The following is a 13,268-nucleotide window of genomic DNA, read 5'->3' as shown; positions in this document are numbered from 1 at the left end:
CTCATTTCAGATCTAAATCCTGTGATTCTGTCTATATATATAAAATAGATTTGGTAAAAGGGATGAAAAGTTCTAAAAATTAAAATTTTGCACAGAATTATAAATAATCTCTATGAGAAGGCAAAGGGGAAACAGCATTTCCCAGCCTTTGTGGTATTTTGTATGAAACGAATAAGGATTCTGTGGGAAACTTTAATGCTAGATTCAATTGGCTAAAATTCCATTCTGTATTCAGCCAGTATTCAGTCTGGTCCCTGAAAAGGGGCAGGCCATGGGTGCAACTAGCCAGTCAGAGGGAGAGCTGGACAATAGAGTAAGAAGAGAAACAAGGAGGAAGATTGGCTGACAAAATGTTTGTTGGTAAGGTATGGTTGGAAAGCAGTAGCTGATTAGTAACCACTTAGTAGCTGCTTAGTGAAATCTTGACATAGGGCCATATTTTAGCCAGAGTATACTGTGGCTTCCATCCTGTTTGAGGTCCCCAGGCCTCAGAGTGGCAGACCTTCCTTCCATAGTTGAGACCCATTGTTCCTTTATCATTATGATCTCCTCCATGGTGGTCAACATGTTAGGACTGCCATCAGCTTATTTAAACCTAAAAAGTATTTCATTATCAAATTAGTTTGGAGAATTTATCCAAAGAAATCACTATGTAAAGAAAATTGAGATCATTAATTGTTTTTATTAAAATGCAAGATAGAAAATAAATCTATAAAAATTAACATTTCTACATAACAATGACAAAATCATGGAGGAAATGAGAAGAAGGAAAATGTCATTCAAAATAACTGCAAAATGCATAAAATCTCTGGGAGCCAGTCTACCAAGCCTTGTACAAGACTTAGATAAGTACAATCGAAAACACTCTTTAAAGAATGAGTTAAATAAATGGAAGGATATTCTGTGCTTATGGTAAATTGGGCTGCTTACTATGATGAAAATTGACCACACTACCTAACTTAGATTACAGATTTAGTGCTATGCCATTCAGATTACAAAGAAGGTACCCAGATTTTTTCTCATGGTGAATTCTTAACCAAATAAGGGATAAATGCAAGAGACAAAATTAGATAATTTTGATTATATAAAATTGAAAAGATTTTGCACAAACAAAATTAATTCATCTGAGATTAAAAAAAGGAAATTGGCATCTATGAAAATATATTTGAATCAAATAACTCTAATGAGGGTCTAATATCCAAGAGAGATAGACAATTAGCAAATATATAGGAACGAAAGCCATTCCACAATAGCTGAGTCACAGAATATGGATCAGAGAATATAAACAAATAGTTCTCTCTTTTGGGGGGGAGGGGGGAGGGCAGGTGGGGTTAAATGACTTATCCAAAGTCACACGGTTAGTTTTTGTGTTAAGTATCTGAGGCCAGATTTGAACTCAGGTCCTCCTTATTCCAGGGCCGCTGCTCCATTCCCTGCACCACCTAGCCGCCCAGACAAATAGTTCTCTAAAGAAGAAATGCAAACTCTTTAACAACCATATGAAAAGAATGTTCCAAATCACTCATAGTTACTGAAATGCAGATCAGAGCAACCCTGAAATTTCTCTTGAAACCTATTGAATTGGTAAAGAATGAAAAAAGATGGGAACAGTCAATGGTTGAGGGGTCCTAGAAAGAGAGGCACTTTAATGCATTGTTGGTGAAACAGGTGAAGCAATTGGGGTTAGGTGACTTGTCCAGAGTCACATTGCTAGTAAGTGTCAGAATCTGGATTTGAACTCAGGTCCTTGTGGCTCTCGGGCCAGTGCTCTAATTGGTACAGACGTCCTGGGAAAGCTGTTTGGAATCAATTATTGTAAGACAAATAAACACAGCAGATAGGATGGCTGCTATTACAGGTTCACTCTTGATCTGGTCAGACAGGAGAGACACTAAGAAGGAGTTAATAATCTTACTTTATTCTAGTCTAGTTTTCTCAAAAGAGGATTGCTACTCCTACAGCATTCCCTAATCATCCATCTTGCAGGGGCCAGTGAGAAAGGGCGCCAACTACCCCTACGTCTGGCTAGGGTCAGTTGAGACAGGCACAACTAGTGCATCCCCTAAATCCCCTCAAGCTTCAATGGGGGCCAGTTGAGGCAAACACAGAATCCCCCCAGGCCTTGATGGTGGCAGATCAAGGCACACACAGCATTTGTGCATTCAACCCTAAGGTTCTTCCTAAGGTTCCCCATTCACTGACCACCTGTTTTATAGGGTCAACAGACAAAGAAGGCATATTGCCAGCAATAGTCTCACAAGTTTACATCACCCTATCCCTGTATCTCACTGTGCACAGTGGGATATTTATATTATTTATCATTATATAATGCTGCACAAGCATGGTGGAGATGTTTTGAACCATAACTATGGAAACTCATATCTAACACCTGGGAACAAGAGATTGTTATGATTGTGGATCCTGGGAAACTGAACTCTAAGAAATAATAACAAAAATTCACTTTACACACACTAAAGTCCCTTACTTACACTAAAATTAACCTTACTTACAATTATGCAGATAAAATGACAGATATCCTTTGCCCAGAAATTGTGCTACTAGGATATCAGTACCACCACCACTCCACCAACAAGATTATTGATGAAAAAAATGGCTTCCACATACACCACAATATTGATAACAGCACTTCTTATGGTAGCAAAGACATGGAAACAAAGCAGATGCCCACCTGTTGAAGACTGCTAAATAAATTGTGGCATCTAAACATAGTGAAATACTTTCAGTGTTTTTAAGAAGAAACAAAAACAATGAATACAGAGAAGCATGGAAATACTTGACCTAAGGGAAAGTGAAGTAAGCAAAAACAAAAAAAAGGAAAGTGATACATGGACTACAAGTGTAAAATGTAAAGAACCACAACAAAATAATGAAAACTAAATATTATGATATTACAATGATCATGCTTGGCACCTACGAAGAAAAAAGATGCCTTCCTTGGCTTCTCTGCAGAGTGGGGATCCACAGGTGTGGGATGTTACATATAACAAAAGATTTTTTTCTGTTTATTGATTGATTTTACTCATTTTTTTCCTCGTTATTTTTTGTTATAAGGGGTGGCTTTCTAGAGCAGGAAAGGTGGAAGGATATAGGGGGAAAGGTTAATGATAAAAAAAAAAAAAGCAACAAAAATGTCTTTTTAAAAAATTATAGGGGCGGCTAGGTGGCGTAATGAGTAAAGTGCTGGCCCTGGAGTCAGGAGGACCCAAGTTCGGTTGTGACCTCAGACACTTAACATCCACACAAAAAAACTAGCCATGTAACCTTGGGCAAGTTACTTAACTCCAGTTGCCCTCCAAAAGGCAAAAAAAAAAAAATAGCTCACAAGGCATTTACCTTCAGGAGTTACCCAAAGGATACAAAGCAAAGCCATTTACCGAAATGGCATAGTAAAAACATTAGCTTAACCAAAAATACCAAAATTATCTTTGTGACTGTACGTAAATGTCAGGTGAGTCCAAATTTTAAAAGTACACATTTGTTATCTTCCCCTAAACCTGGAATGCCTCTTCCCCCAGATCTGTGAGAAGAGTAGTCATACTTTAGAATATGATAGTAGAAAGATACACAAATAGGGACACACCTGGCCAAGACAGCACCCTACCCTTGCACTTTAGAGTCCTGCCACTTCATTTATAAGGTGCAAATGGCACTTCAAATGTGAATGGAGGAAAAACTTTAACTATTATATCCCTGTTACCTAAGCATTACATTTTGCAATCTCGTCAAATGGACTTAGGGAGCTCACTCAGTCAGGCCTGGATCCCCTAGCCAACTTCCCATCGTACTTACAAGGGATGGCTCTTGGTAGGAGAGGGATATATTCAGAAATAATGATGTAAAAACAAAAGATAATAAAATCAAAATGCACATAACTTTTTTTACTTGAGATTGTACCTTTAGGCATATACCCCAAGGAGTTTAAAGATAGAAAGAAATAATCTGTATATACCAAAATGTTTATAGTAGGAAAAGACTAGAAAACAGTCAAGATCTGTAAATGTGGGTAACAGATAAAATATATTGTAGAATATTATGAACATTATTGTGCCATAAGAAACAATGCATATGAAAAATATAGATAGGAATGGAAGAACTTAAATTATCTGATGCAAAAAAATGAAGTAAGCAGAACCAAGAAAACAGTACGCAATAAAAATAATGGAAAAAAGAGCAATGGAAAAACAAAAAAATCAGTGCTGTGTAATTATAATGACCAAGCTTGCTTCTAAGGAAGAGAGATAAGAAAATGTACCTCCTTCCCATACTTAACTGAGGTGGGAGACTGTGATTGTAAGAACATTTAATATACTGTCAGGTTTGGTTGATGTGTTGATTAGTTTTGCTGAACTACCTTTTTTTCCTCTTTTTTTATTTGTTACAAAGGACAGTTCTCTGGGTAGGGATGGGAAAAGGGATATATTTAGAAATTAAGGTGATGTTAAAGCAAAAGATACCAACAAAATTTTTTCAGCTGAAAATAGAGAAATCTACATGGCTATCTGGAACCTCTGATAAGCTCAGATTTTAGAAGCATATATTCAAAGGTTCAAATCCTAGCTCTAAAACTTAATAATTCTGTGATGATAGTCAAATTCATCTCTTTCTCAGGACTTTAGTTTTCTCATTTGTAAAATAGGGCCAGTAATACTTGCATTAAATACCTCTCCAAGCTGTTATAAGGAAAGGTAATCACGAACCTTAAAGAACTATAGAAATGTAAATTATTTATTAGTTGAAGTTGAAGTAGGCAGTAAGGTACAGTGGAAAGACTAGATTTTTAGTCAGAGGACCTGGGTTAAAATCCTACCTACCACAGTTATACCTGTGTGACATTGGGCAGGTCAGTCTCTCTGGACCTCAGTTTCTTCATCTGTCAAATGACATTGTTGAATAAAATGAGTCCAAAGACCCTTCTAAGCTCCAAATCACGATTCTTTGATCCCTTAAAATTTCAATTATCTTCTTAACCCATAGAGTATTCCTACTTGATCATGCTAATCTGTAGCTGTTTCACTTTAGAAAGAATCTTAGGAATAAGTCTTAAGTATTATAACATGAGGTTGTGAACAAGAAACTGGCTCCCACCTTATATTATATACTTTGCCCTTTGGATACTGCTCTTCTGGCCCCTCTCCTCATGGTGTGATATCAAAATTCTTGTTGAAGGGAGACAAGTATAACAGCTCAAGAAGTTGGTAGAAAGAAGAAAAAGGGGGAAGAAGGGACCAAGGCAGAAAGAAGGAAAACAGACAGCTTTCCTGGGAGCCCTGAAGGTATTTTTCATTTAATAGGTCCTATTTAATGGATCTATAGTGTATTTATTCTGCAGGTCTGTGTCTTAAAGAGTACAGAGTTTATTCAGAAGTGGTTACCTGTCAGTAACCAAACTCATTTATGTTGCTTTTGTTATTTTCCCTCTAGTTTATGGTAAAGGCTTGTCATTAACACCCAGTTTTGCTTCTAAAGTAAGCTTTCAGTCCAAAATCATGAGTTTGTTTTTGCATCTGGATAAGGACAGTTGACAGAACACAAAGCTTTATTTTTTGGTGGTCTGGCAACTCATAAAAGGGTTGCAAAGTCAAAACAGCTGATTATGGAATTAAAATGGGGGCACATGTTACAGGAAAGTCTTCAACTAACTTTGACTTTAAAACTGGTTTAGAAAGCTTTGTATGCCTGTGACACCATTCACAAATGACTCCTTCCTATACAGAGATTCCTCCCTGGCAGCAGATTAACTTTTTGGTGGGAAGTAGGTTCATTTTTTTCAGGCCACCATGGCATTAACTGATACCTTATAACCCAGTACTCCTACAAAGGGATTAATAGGTACTGTGCAGGATAGAGACCTGACCAGCATTTTAATGAGTCTTAACTTTAACAAGAATGGCCTGCCTGGATTTGGTTTATGCATTAGTATATTGGGTCCCACAATCTGTGAGCTTCAAATACCCCAGGGAGCACAGAAGAGTTTTTGTAGGAGATCTATCTCATTACATGAATTGGTGTAATCAATAAACAAACAAACCTTCTGTTGACTGAATAAATGATATGACTCAAATATGTAAGTGTTACAGTTTTTCTGAAGTGTAGAACTGCTATTGAAATTAATAAAATGCAAATTCACTTAAAAGTTATATTGAATTCATAGCAGTTTTCTATCATGTTTTCTCAGTGAATACATACAGATCCAGTTTGCATCATATGAGAAATGTTTTGCCTTTTAAAAATATCATGCAACAGCCATAAATAGACATAAAAATTAAGGACTAAAATCCATTCCCTCTAGTTCTAAAATGAATTATTTCTCTGGGGGTAGGGAGAGAACCCTGCATAGTACCAACTACAGACTGAACAATCTGACTCAAAACTAGAGAGGTTGAGTTGCCAGTGCCCAATATTGAATATAAAGTTGAATATAAAGATACTGAGGGGCTTTCTCTGGGATTACCTGCTAATTTACTTGTGGTTTGTTTGTTCCAGATAGGGAAGAACTGAAACCTGGTTTGTGGCATTGCCTCGGTTGGACCCAGCCATCCAGGTATTTTGGTGTCAGATGCATTCATATGTTAAGCTCCCCGAGTTTCACACAGCATTACAAAAAATATCAAAAATTACCTACATGCAGGTGGGAATTCCAGCATTGTATTATATTTAAAGTTTCTGTGGTGAGGGCTGATGAAAATGAAAACTGACAGTTTTGAGTTGAATGAATCACAGAGTGATTTTATTTATTTATTTAGTTGCTTTTTGGAGGGCAATTGGGGTTAAGTGACTTACCCAAGGTCACACAGCTAGTAAGTGTGTCAACTGTCTGAGGTCAGATTTGAACTCAGGTCCTCCTGACTCCAGGGCCAGTGCTCTATTCACTGTGCCACCTAGCCACCCCTGAGAGTGATTTTAATTGTAGTTCTCTGTTAGTGTTCTCCACAGGACAAGACAGAGTGCCTACCACACAAGTTTCCCTAATAATGTACATCTCTTTATCTCAAGTGAATAAAAATATTCCATTTGTAAGTTATTTTAAAGTAATTATTTTTTTCTCTTCTCTCCTTTAAAAAATGAAATAGGATAATCGTTCTGGATCAGAGCAACTCAGACGAATCTGAATTAGATAGTAGATGAGTTTCCAGTATGTTTTTGTGTTCTCCCTGTTGCACCTTCCTTGCTTCTCACTGGCCACGATCCCTATGACCCTCATCAAATCCTCTTGCAGTTGGTGGTGCTTGGATCTCTCTCTTCGCTATAATAACAAACATGAGGGATGTGCCTGAATCCATTTGCTGGTGCATAGAGCCTTGTTCTTTGGTCTCAGTTTACTAGTGAAAGAGAGTTTGGAGTATAAAAGTTTTCTCATGGGTCTGTAAATTCAATGCTGTGCCTGGCCAGTAGCTCCTGGCTTTATTATGGTGGGATGAATCAAACATTTGTTGGTTGATATGCAATAAATGTTCCTTGTTAGACCTGTCTGGTTTCAATTGTGTACGATGCTATGCCTGCTTATTCTAGTTACTCCAGATACCAAAGAGGGGACACCTGGACTTTTCAGGGATTCCAACACAAAGAAAACCCTTCAGTTTGTATTTTGGGAGATTATCAAGTGAAGATAATATTTGGTCACTTTCTCACATAGAAAATGAGAATCAGCATTTTATAATTGAAACATTGCCTTTGTTTTGAGTTATTGCTCATATCCTCACACTGCTTGTCTCAAGTTCTGGTTGGTACCCACTTAACAAGGAAAGAGGCTTAATGTTATCCATATGCAGCCTGGAGTATGGGGATGTGACAGAAGTATCACAGGGAAGGGTACAAGCCCCTCAAAAGGAAATTCAGTGAATCACTACATATTTCAGCACTGTATTGCTCATATTTGATGTCAAAGGAATGAGCTTATGAATGATATGTAGGACAAGGCTAACATCTCCATCGTATTGTAATTCACTCTTCTGGGAGGTTAGCCTGGGTACATGTTATTAGAGGATAGTATTGACTTGCTTCTTCTTTATGTTTGAATACAAGCTGTCAACATCACTGACTAGATAACCACCTGATATCTGTCTTGATGAAAGAGTGGTGGGACTTCACTTAGAACAACTGAGTTGTGAAGGTGGACAGATCTATGGAATTTCCAGAGTTTGGATGCTACAAAGAGGCAGCTATGAGAGTACAAAATAACAGATTTTTATGGAAGTAATGTTATACAGTTGTGTTACTGGAATAACAGCTAAAGAAATGAATCAATCAACAGGTACTTATGGAACCCCCCAAAATGTTTTGCCTCGTGGCCATTCATTCTTACATTGATGAATCTTCTGCAACATCATGGGGGAGACAAAGTAGAAAACATAGTCCCTGATCGCAACAAGTTCACAGAAAGAGAAGTTTTCAAAAGAGATAGATGTGTACTAGTAACAAAAAGACAAAGCAGAAAATATTGTAAAAGAGGTGCAACATCCCCTCTAAGGACAACCATCTGTCACTGGAAGTTTGCATCTCCATGGAGGTGCTGGCTAGCTCCAGGTAGGGGTAACCCCGAGGGCCATCCTCCCCACACTAGCCCATGAGTGCTTCCACTAACAATCATCCAATTGTCTCAGTTACCATTTAGCGAAGGAAATTACTCAAATACAAAATCAATAGGTACCATGACCAGCCCTAAAACATTGGAACATATTGTCTCATGACACATGCAGCCCAGGCAATTTACAACTCCAGGACTACAGTGTCTCAGGAGAGTCCTCACAAAGCTCATGTGGATGTGGCATTGATAATGGTTGTTAGCTTCTCACAGGGTTCAGTATAAGGTATTGATCTGATGGACTCTTTGGACTCCATCTTCAGTGAGCAAGTGTAGTCTACCTTCTTCTAGGCTCAAACTCAACTAGATGTTAACTTGTGCTTTTAGCTTAAAGGTGTTATTACAGAGTTCTTTTTGGCTGGAATGCTAATGGGCTCTTTCAGAAAGGACAGAAATCCTTAACTGAGGATTGTCAGAAACCTTTCCAGGTCTGCCCCTTCTGAGCCATGACTTGGAGGTTTATCACCTCATAGACAAGGGCTGAGCCCTGCAAGCTACTCCTTGAACAAGGAGGGGGAGTGAAGGAAGTAGAGCCCAAAGAATAATTTACACATTAACAACAAGACAAGAAACCTATTTTGTATATGTAGTAAAGAATATTCCAAAGGATAGAACCCGTATTGTTCAAGAGTTTCAAGGGACCTCATTGGCCAGCTAGTCCGACCCACACCTGAAAGAATCCTCTCAACTACATACCAAGAAAGTGATACTTTAGCCAATGAAGGGAATCTTTGGTCTTTCAAAGAAGCCTATTCAGCAACTCTCATGGTAAGGAATTTTACCAAGATTACTACCTCTTTGCAACTTTTGCCCAAGATTCTTAGTTCTGACATCTGAGGTTGAGGTTATGTATAGGGATAAAGTTATCATTAAGGTCAGCCATTTTAGGAGCCAGAAATCCCCCACCACCCTCCTGAGGATGGCACTACAACCCACCTACCCATCAAATCTGTTAAGGAAGCCATACTCTTACTTCTTCTAACAAAGACAAAGGTCTTCTTCCCCCCTTCCCTTTCCCCTCACCTTTCCATATTATGTACCAGGCTATCTGGAATGGTGAGGTATAAGGATAGAGATGTCAGGATAAGGATTATCAATAATTGGGAATTTCTACAACCCTTCCCTTGACTACTCTGGGCACCGGGTCTCCCTTCTCTCCCTGAACAGAGCTACCTAACCAGCCTCCTGCCTCCCTACTCCCTTCTCTCCTGGGGAGTTAGTCATTGGTTGGGACAGAACCAACCTTTCCTTTCTGTTCCAACTATGTTGTTTCTGAAGTCTTTCCTCCACCTCTCCCAGTGTGGACTTTTCTTTTCACATCCCTTCCTCTTCCTGCCCCTACATGAAGTTTGTGACTCCCAACTATGGGGAAGAGATGGATATGAGAGTTTTAGTAAGAAAATTAAGGGATCATTAGGGGGAAGGAGGGTGGTGAAGTATATAAAGCTTTGGGCTTGGAGTAAGGAAGAGTTCAAATCCTCTCACAGACACTAGTTATGTGACACCATTGGACAAATCATTTAACCTGTTTACCTCAGTTTCCTCAACTGTAAAATGGGGATAATAGCACCTCCTTCCCAAGGGTGTTGTGAGGATCTAATGAAACAGTGTTTGTTAAGCACTTAGCACAGTGCCTGGCACATAGTAAGTGTTATATAAATGTTAGCAATAAATATTAAGTTTGGGTAATGGGATGAAAATGACAAAAAACAAATTGAAAACAATAACACAGTGACAGAGTCAAACTTGAGTTTGGATCCCAGTTGTAACTCTTGGCCCTGTGCTATTCAACCTTTTAAAATCAATTAACTAGATAAGCTGTATAAAAGCATAGATGCTATGCTTGTCAAAATTACACAGATGGATGAGAAACTGTCAAGGGTAGCTAACAGAGGACCCAAGTTCAGAACTGAAAAGATGGGTGAATTTAGGTGAGTCATTCTCGGGGCCCCATTCTCTTCATCTAGAAAGTGAGGATGTTGAAATAGGTGTTCTCAAAAAGTGAGAACGATGGACCCAACTGAATAGGATAAAATGAAATGTAAATAAGAAATTTTATGCCAGCCTCCAAAAAGTAAACTTCACAAATAGGAGGGACCAGAGCCAGGGGTGGGGAACCTATGGCCTTGAGGTCACATGCGGCCCTCTAGGTCCTCAAGTTTGGCCCTTTGACTAAATCCAGATTTTATGGAACAAATCCTTTTATTAAGGCCTTGAGGCTGCAGGCTCCCCACCCCTAGTAGAAGTTTGTGTGGAAAATATCTGGAAGTTTTAATGGGCTACAATGGAGTCAACAGTGAGACATGTCATTCAAAAAATCTAATACAATTGTAGGCTATCCTGTATTAAGAGAAACATAGTGCCCAGGATTAGACGGGTAATAATCCCACTATACTCTGCCCCAGTCAGACTCCATCTGTAGTATTATGTTTAGTTATTTAGCTTCCTTTGATTATCAGCTAAAATTCAACCTTCTCTAAGAATACTTTACTGAAAAATCTTTGTACCCAGTTTCTGATAAGAGTTTGGTATCAAAGATATAAAATTAAGATGTATAGAAAGATAATCTACATAGATATCTAAGACTCAAAAGATAAGTAGTCAAAGAATATGAACAGATAGTTCTCAAAAGAATTTCAATTATTGTTAACTATATAAAAGAATGATCCAGATCACTAAGAAATATAAATCAAAACAGCCCTGAGATTTTTTCTGTCACCCAGCAAACTGGCATAGATGACAGAAGATGGGAATAGTCAGTGTTGAAGGGGTTGTGGGAAGGTACTAGTGCATTGTTAGTGAAATTGCAGATCAGAATAATTATTTTGGAAAAGAATTTGGAATTAGCAAATAAAGTGACTAAAATGTCCATAGTCTGACCCAGAGAGTCCATTGTTAGGCCTATGCCCCCATTGATAAGAAAAAATCCCCATATACACTGAAATGTAGAGAGCAGTACTTTTTGCGATAGCAAAGAACTGAAAGCAAAGCAGACTCCCTCTGTTTGGGGAATGGCCAAAAAAATAATGATACATGAATGTAATGGAGTATTACTTGTGCTATAAGAAAGTGTTAGGGGGCGGCTTGGTGCAGTGAGTAAAGCACCAGCCCCGAAGTCAGGAGGACCCGAGTTCGGTTCCGGCCTCAGACACTTAACACCCACACACACAAAAACTAGCCATGTAACCTTGGGCAAGTTACTTAACCCCAATTGCCCTCTAAAAAGGGGGAAAAAAAAGAGTAAGTGGGGGCGGCTAGGTAGTGCAGTGAATAGAGCACTGGCGCTGGAGTTAGGAGGACCTGAGTTCATATCCAGCCTCAGACACAACAGTTACTAGCCATGTGACCTTGGGCAAGTCACTTAAACCCAAATGCCCTCCAAAATAATGGAATGGCTCCCTTAGATGCGGAAGATACTGAGAAAAACTGTGATGTAAAACAAAACAAAAAACTTAAAAAAAAAAAAAAGCATCTTTCATAGTCTCCCTTAATACTGCCTCCTTCCTGGGGGTGGCTAGGTGGCACAGTGAATACAGTACCAGCCCTGGAGTCAGGAGGACCTGACTTCAAATTCAGCCTCAGACACTTAACACAAAAACTAGCTGTGTGACCTTCGGCAAGTCACTTAACCCCAGTTGCCCTCCAAAAAAGCAAAAAAAAAAAAATACTACCTCCTTCCCTCTTGTGATTATCTCCAGTTTTTCCTCTATCTTGTTTGTACATAGCTGTTTACATGTTGTCTTCCCCATTAGACTGAGCTCCTTGATGGCAAGGATTGTTTTTGCCTTTTTTTTTGTATCCCCCCAGTGTTGAGCACAGTGCTTGGCACAGAGTAGGTATATTATGTTTGACTTCTGGACACATTCTAGGATTTTAGGAAGGCCATTGGCAAGATTTATATTGTGCAGCCAGGATAGTGAAGCACCCTGAAATCATGCCACAGGGAAAGAAGGACAAGAGAGCTGTCTGCAAGGGTTTAAAGAGCTGTCCTGTTGAAGTGGGGGCCGCACTGGGCCCTAGAAAACAGCACCAGGCGCTATGGAACTTGCAAAGAGACAAACTTAAGTTTTTGCTGGGAAAAAAACTTGTTACCAATTAGAGCAGTCTCAGAGTGAAATTGGCTGTGCCCATTTGTGACAGTGGGTGACCAGAGAGCACCAGGTGAAGGCTGGATTTGCCTTATCTGTTGGCCAAAGATGTTGCCAAGGTACAGGCTTGTTGCCTTGATCAGGGACAGGTTGGACTAGATGCATCTGGGATCCTTTGCAACCCCTAATACTGACATATTAGCTGGGTGAACATGAGCAGGTTATTTCCTTATCTGGGGCTTAGTTTTCTGGCTTCCTCATGTGTAAAGCAGTGAAATTATACTTAATGCTTCAGACTCACAGGGTTACTGGGAACCACATAAACTCAGATAAAGAGAGAGATTGGATCAGTGATTTTAGTGGAATTGGGAACTCTGGTAAGGAAAATCCTTCTACCAGTGCTGGTCAGCATCTTCTCTGTGATTTCAAGCCTTAGAGCTGCTCAGAGCACTAAGGTTAAGTGATTTGTTCAGGGTCACACAGGCAAAACATGGCAGAGGCAAGGCTTGAACTCAGGTTTTCCTGGTTCTAAGCCTAGACTCTTCCCAGTAGGCTATGGCGCCAATAAAGAGATGTAA

At 39.1% G+C, this 13,268-nt stretch overlaps 1 protein-coding gene across 1 annotated transcript in view; it reads left to right on the top strand.

Moving 5' to 3' along the window:
* TEX14 (testis expressed 14, intercellular bridge forming factor) overlaps positions 1-7,478 on the top strand; it is a 165,828-nt gene extending 158,350 nt beyond the window's left edge. The window contains exons 30-32 of the mRNA XM_069078160.1: positions 5,188-5,294; positions 6,505-6,562; positions 7,092-7,478. Of these exons, the coding sequence (XP_068934261.1) occupies positions 5,188-5,294; positions 6,505-6,562; positions 7,092-7,146 (220 nt within the window). The 3' untranslated portion in view covers positions 7,147-7,478. The remainder of the gene's footprint in view (positions 1-5,187; positions 5,295-6,504; positions 6,563-7,091) is intronic.
* The last annotated feature ends 5,790 nt before the right edge of the window (positions 7,479-13,268 follow it).

Source organism: Petaurus breviceps, unplaced genomic scaffold (genome assembly GCF_028583685.1).
Source record: "Petaurus breviceps papuanus isolate PSGF00001 unplaced genomic scaffold, PetGlider_PUasm1.0 91023, whole genome shotgun sequence".
In the NCBI taxonomy this organism is placed as follows: Eukaryota; Metazoa; Chordata; class Mammalia; order Diprotodontia; family Petauridae; genus Petaurus; species Petaurus breviceps.
This window is presented reverse-complemented; position numbering and strand designations above follow the sequence as displayed.